At 44.9% G+C, this 19,313-nt stretch overlaps 1 protein-coding gene across 4 annotated transcripts in view; it reads left to right on the top strand.

The window, feature by feature from the left end:
- Window positions 1-19,313, top strand: part of SLC16A12 (solute carrier family 16 member 12) — a 201,686-nt gene that overhangs the window by 156,381 nt on the left and 25,992 nt on the right. For all 4 annotated transcript variants that reach the window (XM_056529231.1, XM_056529230.1, XM_056529229.1 and 1 more), the window contains exons 5-6: window positions 6,744-7,329; window positions 13,592-13,851. In XM_056529231.1, coding sequence (XP_056385206.1) covers window positions 6,744-7,329; window positions 13,592-13,851 — 846 coding nt within the window. The remainder of the gene's footprint in view (window positions 1-6,743; window positions 7,330-13,591; window positions 13,852-19,313) is intronic.

The raw sequence follows: 19,313 nt of genomic DNA, 5'->3' as shown, positions 1-19,313 counted from the left end.
ACTTACACACATCTATCAAACATACACACATCATACATACACACACCTGGCGCTTCAGCCCCCCCCACATGCATAATACATACATACACACGCACATCATACACATCATACATACATCATACATAAACACATATCATACATACACCCCCCACCTCCAGATCCCCCCGCATAATACATCTCCACACATCATACATACATCCTTCTAGCTTAAACACATCTCCACACATCATACATACATACATCTTGCTTACACACATCTATCATTCATACACACACCATTCATACACATGCACACATCATTCAGACATCATACAAACAGTACATACTCACATCATTCATACATCATACATACAGAATATACACACACATCATACATACACACACCGCGTCCGCCCCCCCTCCAACGCATGTATAATACATACATACACATCATATATAAACACATCATACATAAATACATCATATATCCACCTGCCGCCTCCAGATCTCCCCGCATAATACATCTCCACACATCATACATACATACATATTGCTTACACACATTTATCAGCACACACATCATTCATACATCATACATACAGTACATACACACACATTATTCATACATCATACAGTACATACACACACACATAAAACATACACATGCCGCCTCCGCCCCCCCCCACATGCATAATACATACATACACACATCATACATTAACATCATACATAAAAACATCATACATACACCCGCCACTTCCAGATCCCCCTGCATAATACATCTCCATACATCTTACATACATCCTTCTAGCTTACACACATCTCCACACATCATACATACATACATACATACATGTTTCTTACACACATCTATCATTCATGCACACACACACAATTCATATATCATACATACACTATATACACACACATCATACATCCACACGCTGTCACACCCACACATACATACATACAAACACATCATACGTACACATCATACATATACATACATCATACATAAACACATCAAACATACACCCGCCGCCTCCAGATCCCCCCACATAATACATCTCCACACATCATACATACATCCTTGTAGCTTACACACATCTCCAAACATCTGACGTACATGTTGATTACACACATCATTCATACACTTACAGTACATACACACATCATATATACACCATACATACAGTACATACACACATCATACATACACCATGCATACAGTACATACACACGCATCATACATACAGTACGAACCCAAATGAACCCCAGACCCCCCCCTTCCCTCCAGGCCAAAAATGAAGCCCCTGCCACTCCTCCAGACCCCAAATTAAATTAAACCCTCCTCACTCACCTGCGGCCACCATGAAGATCAGTGAGGAGGGTTCCGGCAGAGGCAGCGCAGCGCTCACTAGGGAGCTGTTGCGGCATGCATTAGGAGTGTGCCTGCGCTGCGTACACTGAGAGGGGGAGGGGGTATACGGCACTGCAACATTATGAGGTGCTTAGGGTTGTGGTAGAAGCTAGCGTCGGGGGGGGGGGGGGGTGGTAGAAGCTAGTGCCATGTGGCCGGGGGGGGGGGGGGGGTAGAAGCTAACGCCGTGTTGGGGTGGATAGAAGCTAGCACCGTGGGGCCAGGGAGGGGTGGGGGGTGTTAGAAGCTAGCACCGTGGGGATGGGGCTTGAGACTAGCTCTGGGCCAGGTACTGGCAGTGACAAGCCTCCCCTTCAGGCCCAGGACCACGGGCTGTGCCTGAGGGCCTGACCTGCGGCCGTAGTATTGTATAGAAGCAGGGCCCCCCGTGCTATGGGCCTGGTCGCAATGGCGACCTTTGCGACCTCTATAGCTACGCCACTGAGTACAGGATATAAGAGAATACAGTACAACACAGGTTATAAGAGAATACAGTACAGTACAGGATATAAGAGAGTACAGTACAGCACAGGTTATAAGCGAATACAGTACATGATATAAGAGAATCCAGTACAGCACAGATTATAAGAGAATACAGTGCAGTACAGGATATAAGAGAATACAGCATAGTACAGGATATAAGAGAATACAGTACAGCTCAGGTTATAAGAGAATATAGTACATGATATAAGAGAATACAGTACAGCTCAGGTCATAAGAGAATACAGTGCAGTACAGGATATAAGAGAATACAGTACAGCACAGGTTATAAGAGAATCCAGTACAGTACAGGTTATAAGAGAATCCAGTACAGTACAGGATATAAGAATATCCAGTACAGTACATGTTATAAGAGAATCCAGTACAGCACAGGTTATAAGAGAATACAGTACAGCACAGGTTATAAGAGAATCCAGTACAGTACAGGATATAAGAGAATACAGTACAGCATGGGTTATAAGAAAGTCCAGTATAGTGCAGGTTATAAGAGAATCCAGTACAGCGCAGGTTATAAGAGAATACAGTACAGTACAGGATATAAGAGAATACAGTACAGCACAGGTTATAAGAGAATACAGTACAGTACAGGATATGAGAGAATACAGTACAGCACAGGTTATAAGAGAATACAGGGATTTATTCTGATTGCCCTATTTGGAGTCAGGAAGGAATTTTTACCTCTAGTATGAGTTTTTTTTTTGCCTTCCTCTGGATCAACTCAACTCAGTAGGGACTCATTAGGGATATAGGTTGAACTTGATGGACTCTGGTCTTTTTTCAACCTTATGAACTATGTTACTAGAATAAAGTACATGATATAAGAGAATCCAGTGCAGCACAGGATATAAGAGAATACAGTACAGTACAGGATATGACAGAATACAGTACAGTACAGGATATAAGAGAATACAGTACAGCACAGGATAAAAGAGAATACAGTACAGCATAGGATATAAGAGAATACAGTGCAGCACAGGTTATAAGAGAATACAGTACAGCACAGGTTATATGAGAATACAGTACAGCACAGGTTATAAGAGAAAACAGTACAGCACAGATTATAAGAAGTTTTGATAATGTGATCAAATCCACATTGAGTCCCCTGTTTTTGGAATAAAAAAACAGTTTCATTTTAGCTTCAAATGTCTTTCTCTCTTGTGTGTGTTTGAAATTCCCTCTCAGTATCTTGATTGTAAGGTCATGTATGGAGTGGCCTGTTTGGGTAAAATGGTGTCCAACTGGGGTGCAGTAGTAATTTTCTTTATGGCAGTTGATGGAATGTGTAGATTCATCCTTTCGTTGAGTTTCCGGCTGGTTTCACCAATGTAGCATCCCATGTCACACTGACAGAGTTTACAGCGGGGTTTGGTGCAGGGTTTGGTCCCGTTGTCTGTATCTGTTCTCCCTGTAGGTAATTTTCTGCTGACCAGCTTTTGTTTGAAATTATGTGGTTGTCTGAAGATGAGATGCTAATATAAATCCTCCCCGAATCTCACATCTTGGCCTTCAGACAACCACACAATTTACAAAAAAAGCTGGTCAGCCAAAAATTACCTACAGGAAGAACAGACACAGACAATGGGACCAAACCCTGCACCAAACCTCACTGTAAACTCTGCCAACATATCTGCACCAAGATGGAAGCCACCCACAACAACAAGACACATTAAGGGACTTTACTCCTGCACATCCCCAAATGTAGTCTACATGATACAGTGCACCAAGTGTGACATGGGGGGCTACATTGGTGAAACCAGCAGGAAACTCAACGGCCCCCCCATAGAAATGTATGGAGGGGGCGTGGCGGCCCCCGCTTCAGGCGGTGGTTGTGACGCGCCACTCTGTGGGAGAACTGGGCTCCATACAGACGATTGTGGGGGGCCACAGTTTTTCTGTACTGATCAGCATGAGACTTCTCCTTTAACTAAGACTGTCTAATTTTTAAACAGTACAAACTTAGACTGGACACACCAGATTTATTGCAATGGCTCAGACTGTTTTATACATCTGAAGTATCTGGTCTAAGACTAACTAACTATGTTACTGTTATATAACACATATCAAATGCAGCATTTTATGCTAATTATGCCAGAATTCTGGAGCATTTGCATGCTCCAATAAGATTCATGACCTGACCACAAAACCTTCATTTTGCTTCGTTTGAGCTATTGAGAGGTGGACTTGCTTGTGTTTCATTGAACTACTGCATAACCCAACTGCACTTGAGTTTTAGGTCATGCCGGGTGGACATTTCCTTCAGAATTTCCTGATAGAGAATAGAATTCATGATTCAATCAAGTATGACAAGTCATCCAGGCCCTATAGAAGTGGTGTAACAGGGCCCATGTCTTTCAAAAAGTTCCAGACTTTACTTCTCAGTCCAGAAAATAGTAACCTAAAAGTCCTGGTAATCCAGATATTTTTGGCAAATGTGGGATGATGCTTTGTGTTTCTTTTGAACAACAGTGGTTGCCACCTTTTTACCTTATTGTGGAGTCATTTACATTGACCTTAACTTAGGCAAGGGAGGGCAGCAAGTCTTCAGATGTTTGTCTTGCCTTTTTTGTAATGTCTAAGATAAGTTGGTGTTGAATTATTGGAAACATTTTGGTATATCAGCCACTCTTGGGAAGGTTCACCACTGTTCTAAGTTTTTTCCATTTGTGGTAATGGCTCCAGCATTGTAGATTCCTGGAGTTCCAGAGTCTTAGCAATGGTTTTTGAACTCTTTCAAGAATGGTAGATTTCAAAGATCTTGGCATCTGAATTTAAATCTCTTTAGAACGTGGCATCATGTGCAGATTTTTGAGACCTTGTAGCTGCTTCACACTGCCTGATGGATTCTTCATAAGCAATGCTTAGCTTAACAGGTCCAGCAGCAGACATGCCTGTGTGTAACTAGTGAAACTGAACCCCACTGCCAATCGAATAGAACTGGTTGATTTACTAGCTTAGGAAAAATTACTTTCACTTAGAGCCAGGGAGTGCCTAAAGAGTACCTGTCATCAAACGATATTTTCTAAACTAACTCAGATTATATTCCCTAACTACTCCTAACATTCCTCCTGCCCTTAAAAAAAAGTTTAAAGAGCTTTAAAAAGCTGTGTATCATACCTTTCCCTTTGCTCATATTGTGGCCCAGCTGCTTGACGTCACTGAAGCCTGAGAGAGCTGTGCCTCGCCATGCCCTGCATGCACTTCCTGAGTTTGGTCTCCTGCCAGGCCAGGAGGAGACCAAACTAACTGTTTGACTTGCGCAGGGAACAGAACAGAGCCACCTAGTGGCTGTTTTTTCAATCACATTGAAAACATATATAGATTGAGAATTAAGGAACTATATAGTAAACGTTTAGTTTGGTGACAGGTACTCTTTAAAGACTACCAGTCACTTCTAAAATTTTAACATGTCCTGGAGACATGTCAAAAGTTTTGATCAGCGCGGGTCTGAGTGTTTAGTCTTCCGCTTATCTGGAAAACGAGCCAGGAGAAGACTGCTTGGCCACCCGCTCCTCTCTCTGCTCTGTGCCACGTGATTGAGACACACTCCACAGACATACACTGATAGTGTCTTCATCAGGTCTCACAGAGATAGGAGAGAACGCACTGAGCCGGACTTCTCCTGGATAGTTATCTTGATCGGTGGAAGACTGTAAACTCAAACCCCCCAATCGATCAACACTTTTGACATGTCTCTTGGACATCTCAAAAGTTTTTCCAAGTGACAGTGCTTGTTTTTTCCTTTGAGAAATGTTACCACTGTGTTGCAATGTGTATATTATACTGCATTGCACCTGATAGTAGTTAGGGTTGCGCTGCGAGTGACCACGACGTAACAGTCACTGGAAATCCATCTCAGGTAGAATTTTTGTGACTGCCAGTCGTGGTTGCTGCCACTTTTGGTCACAGTGCAAACGCTATTTTCTTGCCTTAGGTGCGACATGACTCACACAGTGTGAAGTAGCAATTATAGGTCCCACAACCCCTGCCAAAATCGCAGTGCAGTCCCAGCCTTATGCAACTAGACAGATGGAAGTATTTACAAGGGCCTTACAACTTGTGATCCCCCCACCGCAAGGATACGATACCTGCATATGGAATCATGCTGCTACTATACAATAAGAGCTGAATAAATCTGCATACTGTAAGTTCCCTCTAAAGGCAAGGTAAAGGCAACTGCTATGAACGTGTCAGGCCACTAGTGTTGAGCGGCATAGGCCATATTCGAATTCGCGAATATTCGCGAATATATGGACGAATATTCGTCATATATTCGCATATTCGTTATAGCCTCGTTTTATTTTCGCATTTGCGAAAAGTCGCGTATGCGAAAATTAACATATATGAAAATTAGCATATACAAAATTAATATACGTGCAAATTCGCATATACGAAAATTCGCATATGCTAATTTTCGTATATGCGAATTTTCACACGCCAGTCTCACACAGTAGTATTAGAGCCTTCTTTACACCACACAAGCTGGAAGCAGAGAGGGATGATCACTGTGATGTGTACTGTGAAAAAAAAAAAAAAGAATATTCGTAATTACGAATATATAGCGCTATATTCGCAAAATTTGCGAATTCGCGAATATGCGATATTCGCGAATAATATTCGTATTGCGAATATTCGCGAGCAACACTACAGGCCACTCGTACACATATTTGTTGTATCAGTTCATCAATTTTAAGCCTATGTCTTGCTGGGCCCCATAACTTTCAAATAGTCATGTGCACAACAATGTTATTTCAATTTTCAACAATTTTGGTCCAGAAAAACTAGAAATGATAAGACAAATTATTTTTTTTTTTTTTTAACTAAATGTTGATTTTTATTTTTACAGGTCTTGGATTTGCACTTTGTTACAGTCCTGCTATTGCCATGGTAGGAAAGTATTTTGACAAGAGAAAAGCCTTGGCCTATGGAATTGCCATGTCTGGAAGTGGAATTGGCACCTTTATATTGGCCCCTGTGGTGCAGCTGCTCATTGAACAGTTTTCCTGGCGGGGAGCTTTACTTATTCTTGGCGGTTTTGTTGCCAATCTTTGTGTCTGTGGTGCTTTAATGAGACCTATAAACCTAAGGGAGGACTTTGCACACTATTCACTAAAGCAGGAGCATAATCCAAATGAACCAAACCAAAGCAGCATTCCTTCTTCCAAATGTTCGCCCCTGAGCCAGGACTGCACTCACAAGAGTCTATGCTACTGTTCTCAAAAGGAGTACAGCTTTCTGCTGAAACCAAACTTCATTGTTCTAGCCATATCTTTTTTATTCCTAGCATATGGATGCAGTCCGCCTTTTGTCTATCTTGTGCCTTATGCTCTAAGTGTGGGTGTGAGCCACCAACAAGCAGCCTTCCTAATGTCTATACTGGGAGTAATAGACATTGTTGGTAATATCACCTTCGGATGGTTGACCGACAGAAGGTAATTTACTTGAATTTGTTTTAGACTATTAAATGGAAGTATTGTTATTGTTTTTTTTATGATTATGAGATGTAGAAATAAAGCAAGGCTTACACTAAAACATTTTTTTTTAGGTTTACGGTAAGATATTGCCAAAAGATAACAACTAAACTACTTCGAAGGCCCATAGTACAAGGCCAGTTGCTCCCCTTAAAGGCACCTTTCCCCAACGCCATATAATATGATGCTCTGAGTGGTTTGTCTGGGTTGTAGTTCCATTCGTAGGACTTCTTCTACTGGGTTTGGGTATACAGCCCTAAATCTATCCACATGTAACATTGATAAAATATAAGACAACACTACAAGATTTAATTCCAAGTAAAATTGTTTATTATACTCATAAAGAAAAAAATCCTTATAAGCTCTCTTGCCCATCCCTGGGTTTCAGAGTAAATCATAGCTCAGATAGAGGGAGTCTGTGCCTGTTTATGCTGTAAAATTCACATTTTAAAAGTCTTTAAAGTGGTATAATGGAGTCTTTTTAACTAAGCCCAGACAGGTGCTAAATAGTAAAATAACCTATATATACCTTCCTCGCTCCCCTACCCCTACACTTATCATGAAGCTTCCGATCCTGGTGTGCAGCCCTTCTTGGATCGGGCATGCATGTCACAGTTGTAAATGTGAATGCAAATGTCCACCACAATTCTGGAAGTGTTGCACAGTGGGGTGAAAAAACGATGTCCCTGCAGCTATCGCCTGTGTATATCAGTGCGGAGACCAAATACAAGAAGTGAGGACAGGACAAGCAGGTCTCTGTGCAGGCTCCTGGCTTGTCAATCATTCTGCTGGGTGAGTTGAGAGCATGTCACAGAGCATCAACACACAGAGCCCTGCTTGTCCTCAGTGTACAGAGCCCTTCTTGTCCTCAGTGTACAGAGCCCTTCTTGCCCTCAGTGTACAGAGCCCTGCTTGTCCTCAGTGTACAGAGCCATGCTTGTCCTCACTGTGCAGAGCCCTGCTTGTCCTCAGTGTACAGAGCCCTGCTTCTCCTCAGTGTACAGAGCCCTGCTTCTCCTCAGTGTACAGAGCCCTGCTTGTCCTCAGTGTACAGAGCCCTGCTTGTCCTCAGTGCACAGAGCCCTGCTTGTCCTCAGTGTACAGAGCCCAGCTTCTCCTCAGTGTACAGAGCCCTGCTTCTCCTCAGTGTACAGAGCCCTGCTTCTACTCAGTGTACAGAGCCCTGCTTCTCTTCAGTGTACAGAGCCCTGCTTCTCCTCAGTGTACAGAGCCCTGCTTCTCCTCAGTGTACAGAGCCCTGATTGTCCTCAGTGTACAGAGCCCTGATTGTCCTCAGTGTACAGAGCCCTGCTTGTCCTCAGTGTACAGAGCCCTGCTTGTCCTCAGTGCACAGAGCCCTGCTGTCCTCACTGTACAGAGCCCTGCTTGTCCTCAGAGTACAGAGCCCTGCTTGTCCTCAGTGTACAGAACCCTGCTTCTCCTCAGTGTACAGAGCCCTGCTTGTCCTAAGTGTACAGAGCCCTGCTTGTTTACCCTCACTTACTGTATTTGGACTCCTCACGGAGTCACACAGGTAAAAGCTGCAGGGACAAAATATAACACATTTTTAACCAATGTATATTACCAATATACGTATAATGTTATTTTCTACATTATATAAAAAGTTTTTACTGATGACAGGTACACTTTAAATGTTTAAAAAAGATCATCCATAACAGTCCCAGGCACAAACTTCTCCCAGAATCATAGGAATCTCTGATTTCTCTTTGCGGTATGCAAAACAGAAATACTGATAGATTTTTATACAAGTTCTACATATTTCATTTCAACAGTACATCCATCCTTCTCTGTATGGATAAACAAAGCCATATTTAAATATACAGTAAGACAGTGCCCTCTAGTGTCTAAAGTAGTAAACTGTACATGATAAGTGGCCTACAGTTTTTCCACTCTACTGAGTGTGAATGGAAGTACATATTTATTCTCTTTTTTTATTTGGTCAAATTAAACTTTTTGTCTCAGAGTGTTTTCTTATTAATTCCTCTTTTTTGTCCTATAGTTTGTCAGCAGATAGAGACTAATTGTTTTACTTTTTAAAAGCAGTACAGCAGTCTTAGAAAAGCATGTAAACATGGGTATCATTTTAGTCCTATTGACCCACAGAATAAAGATAACATGTCAGCTCTACTGTAAAGTGTACTGCATGAAAAACTAACCCCCCCCCCCAAAGTAGCATTTTTCTTTTCAATTTTCCACCATAAATATTTTTTGGTTTGCGTCATATATTTTGTGGTAGAATGAAAGGTGTCAACAAAGAACGATTCATTGCACAAAAAAAGCCCTCATATGGGTCACTGGATTGGGAAAATAAGAGTTAGGGCTCGTTCACATGGACAGATAACATACGTTGTGAAACCGCAGACAATGGACCCTACAGTTCTGCCTGGATCTGTGTCTGCTCATAGCGGTAATCCGACGCTGTGAGCAGACACGCTGCGATGTGCAAGTTGCGGTGCGCATGTGAAGTTTACTCGCACATATCGCGGCCGCTCCTACTGCTCCCTGAGCTAGGGCAAGAGCAGACGCTGGGGCCAAGAGTATACTGCGCATAAGCGCGGTGACTTGCCCATCACAGCGTGTCTGCTCGTAGCGGCGAATTGCCGCTATGAGCAGGCACAGATGGAGGCCACACTGTAGGGTCCATCGTCGATGCGGATCTGTCTGTGTGAACAAGTCCTTAAGGTGAGGAGGAAAAACAAAAATGCAAAAATTAAGTGTCAAAATGGGATTTTCCTTAACCCCTTAAGGCCCATTTTGGCCTTAAGGACTCAGACAATTTAATTTTTACGTTTTCATTTTTTCCTCCTCGCCTTCTAAAAATCATATCTCTTTTATATTTTCATCCACAGACTAGTATGAGGGCTTGTTTTTTGCGTGGCCAGTTGTCCTTTGTAATGATTTAACTCATTATATCATAAAATGTATGGCGCAACCAAAAAACACTATTTTTGTGGGGAAATTAAAAAGAAAAACGCAATTTTGCTAATTTTGGAAGGTTTGTTTTCACGCCGTACAATTTATGGTAAAAATGATGTGTGTTCTTTATTCTGAGGGTCAATACGATTAAAATGATATCCATTATTACATACTTTTATATTACTGTTGTGCTTAAAAAAAATCACAAACTTTTTAACCAAATTAGTATGTTAATAATCCCTTTATTTGATGACCTATAACTTTTTTATTTTTCCGTATAAGCGGCAGTGTTAGGGCTCATTTTTTGCGCCATGATCTGTACTTTTTTTGGTACCACATTTGCATATAAAAAACTTTTAATACATTTTTTATAATTTTTTTTTATAAAATGTATTAAAAAAGTAGCAATTTTGGACTTTTTTTTTTTACATTCACGCCGTTCACCGTACGGGATCATTAACATTTTATTTTAATAGTTCGGACATTTACGCACGCAGCGATACCAAATATGTCTATAAAATTAATTTTTTACTTTTTTATTGGGGGAGGGGATTTTTCACTTTTTTTTACTTTTACTTTTAAATTTTTTTACATTTTTTTTTACACTTGAATAGTCCCCATAGGGGACTATTCATAGCAATACCATGATTGCTAATACTGATCTGTTCTATGTATAGGACATAGAACAGATCAGTGTTATCGGCTATCTTCTGTTCTGGTCTGCTCGATCTTAGACCAGAGCAGAAGACACCGGGAGCCGGACGGAGGAAGGTGAGGGGAACTCCGTGCGGCGTTCTGAATGATCGGATCCCCGCAGCAGCGCTGCGGGCGATCCGATCGTTCATTTAAATCGCGCACTGCCGCAGATGCCGGGATCTGTATTGATCCCAGCACCTGAGGGGTTAATGGCGGACACCCGCGAGATCGCGGGCGTCGGCCATTGCCGGCGGGTCCCTGGCTGCGATCAGCAGCCGGGATCAGCCGCGCATGACACGGGCATCGCTCCGATGCCCGCGGTTATGCACAGGACGTAAATGTACGTCCTGGTGCGTTAAGTACCACCGCACCAGGACGTACATTTACGTCCTGCGTCCTTAAGGGGTTAAAGGGGTACTCTGCTCCTAGACATCTTATCCCCTATCCAAAGGATGTCTGATCGAGGGGGTCCTGTCGCTGGGGACCCCTGTGATCTCTCCTGCAGCACCCCTTGTCATCTGGTGCACGGAGCGAGCTTCGCTCCATGCCTGATGACTGGCGATGTAGGGGCCGGAGGATCGTGGCATCACGGCCCGCCCCCTGAATGCAAGTCTATGGGAGGAGGTGTGACGACCACCACACTCCCGTAGACTTGCATTAAGGGGGCGGGACATGGCATCACGAGGGGGTGGGGTCATGACATTACGATCCTCCGGCCCCTACATCACCAGTCATCAGGCACAGGGCTCGCTCGCTCCATGCACCAGATAACAGGGGGTGCTGCAGAAGAGATCGCGGGGGTCCCCTTTGGATAGGGGATAAGATGTCTAGGGGTGGAGTACCCCTTTAAGGGGTTAAAAGTTTGGGCATTTCTGCACACAAACATACCAATTTGAAAAATGGAGTATGGGATAATTAAAATGTAATGTTTTTTAGTGGTGGTTATACTTTTTAAAAACAGTTTGTAACTTGTTTTTTGTTACGCTTTTTTTTTTTTTAGCTCCTTTAGAAGATTTTAGATTGATTATACAGCACACCACAATACTATTGTATTGCAGTGTAATGTCAGAACGGCAATCCACTATAGGCAGGCTGTAGAAGTAGATTTTACATTCAAAAGGCCTCTGGCTGCCATGACAAATTATCGATATCCCACAATTGTCTTGTTGGCCGGACTCAGGACATATATAGTGTGTATGATCTAACTGTGATCTAAATGGCGCTATCAGATGGTTAACTAACAGTCATTGTATCTTACAACAATGCCGATCACTGACCACGACTGAAAGCTGCTGACAAAGGGCATCAGGTATGAAAAGGGCTTTGCCTTCACCATATATGTTTAATGCTCCCATAATTGATATATCTGTCATGATACATTAAGGAATTAAAGCAGTTTTCCAATCCTGTACAATATCTTTTAAACTCTCTCTTAACTCTTTTTTATTGCGGAATTTCACATAAATTCATTGCCCATTAACTTTAATGGGATTCCACAATGTCATTTACACAGCAGAATTTCTGCATGCGGAATTCTGCTGCTGAAATTCTGCATTCCGCACTCCGGAAAAAGAAAAGTCTGTTCTTATATTTTTCCGGACTTTGGCTGCGGAATCCCATTGAAGTCAATGGGGCTTAATTTCTGCAGAATTCATAAGAAATTCATGCAGAATTCTTTTTACTGAGATGCGGAGTCATGCAGAATATGTATAGAAATTTCTGCATGAATTCCGCACCAATTTCGCAAATTATAAAAAACTGCAGAAATCTGCACAGAACCAATACGGATGCTTAATTCACACAGATATGCAGATTTTCCACCGTGTGAACATGGCCTTAGGCCGGGTTCACAGGGCAGAATTTCTACACTGAATTCTAGATGAATTTATAGCCCATTTATTTCAATGGAATTCCTGCAGCAGAAATTCTGCTGTGTGAATGGGACTGCAGAATCCCATTGAAGTGTATTGGCTATAAATTCATGCAGAATTTTCTTGCAGAATTCCATGAAAAATTCAGTGCAGAAATTCTGCCATGTGAACCCGGTCTAAGGCCATGTTCACATGACGGAAAATCCACATATGTACGTGAATTCTGCATCCATATTGGTTCAGTGCAGAATTCCACAGTTTTTTTTAATCATTTGCTGAATTGGTGTGGACCCTGTGCAGAAATTTCTGCATGGATTCTGCATGATTTTGCTACTCAGTAAAAAGATAGACTTATTAATAGAACACTAAGAGTTAGTGCGGATTCCTCACCTGCGCGAATTCCGCACAAATTCAGCAGAAAGTCAGCCCCTTTGACTTCAGTGGGATTCCACAGCCGAAGTCCAGAGAAATATAAGACCAGACTTATTTTTTTTTAACCGCAGAATGCGGGATTTCTATGCCAATTCTGCTGTGTGAATATCCTTGCAGAATCCTATTAAAGTTAATGGCCAATAAATGCATGTGACATTCCATGCGGAAAAATCATGCAGGATTTCCGTTGTGTGGATGAGGCCTAACATACTATATACGTGCCATTCAAAAAAAAATTCCCTGTGATATTATTGTAGTCATTAATACAAGTGTATATTTTCTTTCAGGTTTCTGAAAAAGCACCGATACACATGCTACCTCATAGCCGTGGCACTGGACGGTCTTAGTTGCCTTTTCCTTCCAATTCTTAGGTGCTTTGAACTACTTGTGCCTTTTTCTGTTACATTTGGTTATTTTGATGGAGCCTATGTTGCCCTGATTCCTGTTGTGACTGGAGATGTCGTGGGTACATCTAACTTATCATTAGCCCTTGGTGTGGTGTTCTTTCTTCATGCAGTGCCATACCTGGTGAGCCCACCAATATCAGGTATGCCTACTTCAATATTTACTTAAGTATTTTCAGCTTTGTGTCTATTTAGTAATCTATGACTTCAATGAATGGCCACAAGTATGTGAACACTTGACATGTGTAGACTTAACCCCTTCAGGACCCAGCCCATTTTCACCTTAAGGACCCGGCCATTTTTTGCACATCTGACCACTATCACTTTAAGCATTAATAACTCTTGGATGCTTTTACTTTTCATTCTGATTTTGAGATAGTTTTTTTCGTGACATATTCTACTTTATGTTGGTGGTAAAATTTCGTTGATACTTGCATAATTTCTTGGTGAAAAATCCCAAAATTTTATGGAAAAAATAAAAAAATTTTTTTTTACTTTGAAGCTCTCTGCTTGTAAGGAAAATGGATATTCCAAATAAATTATATATTGTTCCAAAAGGAGAAGATGGGAACTGGCACTCCTGTGTAAGGCAGCTGTATATGATGTATAGCCCCTAGGAGTGGGTAACAGCACTATGTATGCACTTGTAGGTGGTGCAAGCCTAAGCAGCAAGTCCATGTACTCAACATAAGGGAAGAAATAAAAACAGGCTGCACTCACCGGGTAAGTCTTCAGTGCTTTATTTTCAGGTACGAGTCATGGGGGTGCACAATAGCGGGTGCTGTCAAGAGGGGAGCGACACGTTTCGCGCTGCCTAGCGCATCCTCTGGCTCCTAAACCAGAACTACTGAACAATACCTACTTATATACTAATCCCTAACACTCACCTGAGTGATAATTGTGTTTCCGATTCCTGGAGCGTCCCGCTCCGGGCTCCGTGTCCATGCCACAGTCCGAGAACGACACCGGAAGTCGCCAGGCATCCCGGGTCACGTGATCCGGCTCATGTGACAGTCAGCCACGCCCCCCTCCAGGGAAATCATCCCGAAGGCGTGGGGCTACGCCGGCGTCACTGAGGTGCTGAACACATGACTGTCGGTGCCTAGCAACCACCGGACGCTACTTGGCCGGGCAGCTCCACGGAACACGCCCAGTTAATGCTATACATGCAGGTATATCAGAGCCACAGTATAAAGAGGCAATCCCAATAGAAGTTACTGCTTCTTAACATCACAGTGGGCAAGGATCACATATCAATAAAGTATGCATACTTATAATACAAAACATGAGTTCTATTATGAGTAGCTCTATCAGGCGTGGCGATCCGATGCCCGTGTGGATTGACCTAAAGTGCTCTCGCACTCTAACGTACAGACAACGTATAGTTTTACCTATATAAAACAATCCACACGGGCACAGGATCACGTATACCACATACTTGCTTTTGCACGTAATAAGAGATCTAATTCTCCATTCTACCCCTCCCAGTCTTAGGAATTTTGCCTCAAGATCGTGATTACAGTGCGTGCACTGCCTACATTTAAAGTTGCCTAGTGGGGAAGATTTCTCCAGCCAAGTGTTTGTCCTCTCCTTGAATTGATTACTGCCTAGTGTCACGATGCCGGCTGGCAGGAGGTGGATCCTCTGTGCCAGAGAGGGATAGCGAGGACCGTGCTAGTGGACCGATTCTAAGACACTACTGGTTTTCACCAGAGCCCGCCGCAAAGCGGGATGGTCTTGCTGCGGCGGTAGTGACCAGGTCGTATCCACTAGCAACGGCTCACCTCTCTGGCTGCTGAAGATAGGCGAGGTACAAGGGAGTAGGCAGAAGCAGAGTCGGACGTAGCAGAAGGTCGGGGGCAGGCGGCAAGGTTCGTAGTCAGGGGAGATAGCAGAAGTTCTGGTACACAGGCTTTAAACACACAAAACGCTTTCACTAGGCACAAGTGCAACAAGATCCGGCAAGGAAGTGCAAGGGAGGAGGATAGATATAGTCAGGGACCAGGTGGAAGCCAATTAAGCTAATTGGGCCAGGCACCAATCATTGGTGCACTGGCCCTTTAAGTCTCAGGGAGCTGGCGCGCGCGCGCCCTAGAGAGCGGAGCCGCGCGCGCCAGCACATGACAGCAGGGGACGGGAACGGGTAAGTGACCTGGGATGCGATTCGCGAGCGGGCGCGTCCCGCTGTGCGAATCGCATCCCCAACGGCCATGACAGAGCAGCGCTCCCGGTCAGCGGGACTGACCGGGGAGCTGCAGGGAGAAAGACGCCGTGAGCGCTCCGGGGAGGAGCGGGGACCCGGAGCGCTAGGCGTAACAGTACCCCCCCCCTTAGGTCTCCCCCTCTCTTTATCCGGTAACTGCCTCCCCTGGGATGAGGACACCGGGAAAGGATGGAGGGATTCCTCAACGGCAGGCAGAACAGCAGGAGTAGGAATGGGGAGAGAGGGCAGAGGGCGAGACCTGGCACGGGGCAGTGTGACACCAGGACGAGGGCCATGCGGGGACACAGGGGCTTGCCTGATGGGACTGGGAGGGGGGGAGAGGCATTTCCTGTGGCAGGCAGAGTCCTTAATGACCTTAGGGGGACCGGATACAGGAGGAACCACAGGGTCACGGCAGGGAGTACTGGGAACCGGTTGAAGGCAGTCCTTGGAACAAGAGGGGCCCCAACTCTTGATCTCCCCAGTGGACCAATCCAGGGTTGGGGAATGGTGTTGAAGCCAGGGTAGTCCAAGGAGAACTTCAGAAGTGCAATTAGGAAGGACCAAGAATACAATTTCCTCGTGATGAGGTCCGATGCACATTAGGAGGGGCTCCGTGCGGAAACGCACGGTGCAATCCAACTTGGCTCCGTTGACCGCGGAAACGTGGAGTGGCTTGACAAGACGGGTCACTGGAATGCGGAATTTATTCACTAAGGACTCCCGAATAAAATTCCCAGAAGCTCCAGAGTCCAGGCAGGCCACGGCTGAGAGAGAAGAGCTGGCTGAAGTAGAAATCCGAACAGGCACCGTGAGACGTGGAGAAGCCGACTTAGCATCAAGAGACGCCACACCCACGAGAGCTGGGTGCGAGCGTGCGTTTCCCAGACGTGGAGGACGGATTGGGCAATCCACCAAAAAATGTTCAGTACTGGCACAGTACAGGCAAAGATTCTCTTCCTTACGGCGATTCCTCTCTTCCAGGGTCAGGCGAGACCGATCCACTTGCATGGCCTCCTCGGCGGGAGGCCTAGGCGCAGATTGCAGTGGAGACTGTGGGAGAGGTGTCCAGAGATCTAAGTCTTTTTCCTGGCGGAGCTCTTGATGCCTCTCAGAAAAACGCATGTCAATGCGAGTGGCTAGATGAATGAGTTCATGCAGGTTAGCAGGAGTCTCTCGTGCGGCCAGAACATCTTTAATGTTGCTGGATAGGCCTTTTTTAAAGGTCGCGCAGAGAGCCTCATTATTCCAGGATAGTTCAGAGGCAAGAGTACGGAATTGTATGGCGTACTCGCCAACGGAGGAATTACCCTGGACCAGGTTCAGCAGGGCAGTCTCAGCAGAAGAGGCTCGGGCAGGTTCCTCAAAGACACTTCGAATTTCCGAGAAGAAGGAGTGTACAGAGGCAGTGACGGGGTCATTGCGGTCCCAGAGCGGTGTGGCCCATGACAGAGCTTTTCCAGACAGAAGGCTGACTACGAAAGCCACCTTAGACCTTTCAGTAGGAAACTGGTCTGACATCATCTCCATGTGCAGGGAACATTGCGAAAGAAAGCCACGGCAAAACTTAGAGTCCCCATTAAATTTGTCCGGCAAGGACAGGCGGAGGCTAGGAGTGGCCACTCGCTGCGGAAGGGGTGCAGGAGCTGGCGGAGGAGATGGTTGTTGCTGCTGTAGCTGAGACTGAATCTGCTGTAGTTGTGACTGGAGTTGCTGTGTCATGGTGGTCAAGTACGACAGCTGGTGATCTTGTTGGGCGATCTGACGAGCTTGCTGGGCGACCAGCGTAGGGAGGTCAGCGACAACTGGCAGAGGAACTTCAGCGGGATCCATGGCCGGATCTACTGTCACGATGCCGGCTGGCAGGAGGTGGATCCTCTGTGCCAGAGAGGGATAGCGAGGACCGTGCTAGTGGACCGGTTCTAAGACACTACTGGTTTTCACCAGAGCCCGCCGCAAAGCGGGATGGTCTTGCTGCGGCGGTAGTGACCAGGTCGTATCCACTAGCAACGGCTCACCTCTCTGGCTGCTGAAGATAGGCGAGGTACAAGGGAGTAGGCAGAAGCAGAGTCGGACGTAGCAGAAGGTCGGGGGCAGGCGGCAAGGTTCGTAGTCAGGGGAGATAGCAGAAGTTCTGGTACACAGGCTTTAAACACACAAAACGCTTTCACTAGGCACAAGTGCAACAAGATCCGGCAAGGAAGTGCAAGGGAGGAGGATAGATATAGTCAGGGACCAGGTGGAAGCCAATTAAGCTAATTGGGCCAGGCACCAATCATTGGTGCACTGGCCCTTTAAGTCTCAGGGAGCTGGCGCGCGCGCGCCCTAGAGAGCGGAGCCGCGCGCGCCAGCACATGACAGCAGGGGACGGGAACGGGTAAGTGACCTGGGATGCGATTCGCGAGCGGGCGCGTCCCGCTGTGCGAATCGCATCCCCAACGGCCATGACAGAGCAGCGCTCCCGGTCAGCGGGACTGACCGGGGAGCTGCAGGGAGAAAGACGCCGTGAGCGCTCCGGGGAGGAGCGGGGACCCGGAGCGCTAGGCGTAACACCTAGTACACTGGCTATTGTTTTATTCCTTCTATAACTGAAGAGTGGGCCACTTCTAGCCACCTCTTTTAGATCCGGGTCGTCTTCAATTAAATGCCAGTGCTTTCGAATTGCCTTTTGGATGGTATTATCCATCCCCGTATGTTTCAAGGAGAAGACAAACCTTTTGTCCGTTCTTTTCTTCTTTTTTTCTTTTAAAAGTTGTTCTCTACTTAAAGTTCTCGCTTTGTCATTAGCCTTTTGAATCAAGGCAGGGGGATACCCTCTGTTCTTTAATCTATCGGATAGTTCTTTTGCTACACTTCATCATCATTGTTTATCCTCTTCAGGCGGACAAACTGGCCATATGGGATGGCCTTTTTCACGTGGGGGGGGATGGAAGCTCTGCAAGTGAAGGAGGGCATTGGTAGCGGTTGCTTTCCTGTAATTGGAAGTTTTAATCATATTGTCCTCAATGCCCACCCTCACATTCAGAAACTCCATCTCTTGGCCTCCATACACTTGCGTGAAACGCATCTCAAAATCACCATTGTTATTCAAATACTTTATGAACTCCAGGAACTGAGATTCATTCCCCTTCCAAGTGACGAAAATATCGTCCACGTAATGAAGGAAAATTCCTATATACTTGGCAAAGGGGTTCCTGTCAGTGAACACAAAGTATTTTTCAAAGCCTGCTAAAAAGAGATTTGCAAAAGTGCAGGCGACCGGGGTTCCCATAGCGATCCCCGAGTCCTGCCTGTACCATCTCTCATTGAACCTGAATGCATTTTGGGAAAGAATGAAATCTAAGGATTCGCAGATGAAGCCCGTCAGTACCGGGTCCTTGCCTATGTCGACAAGGAAGTCCC

Source organism: Hyla sarda, chromosome 7 (genome assembly GCF_029499605.1).
Source record: "Hyla sarda isolate aHylSar1 chromosome 7, aHylSar1.hap1, whole genome shotgun sequence".
In the NCBI taxonomy this organism is placed as follows: domain Eukaryota; kingdom Metazoa; phylum Chordata; class Amphibia; order Anura; family Hylidae; genus Hyla; species Hyla sarda.
Note: the sequence above shows the minus strand (reverse complement) of the source record. Positions and strands in the feature narration are given on the sequence as shown.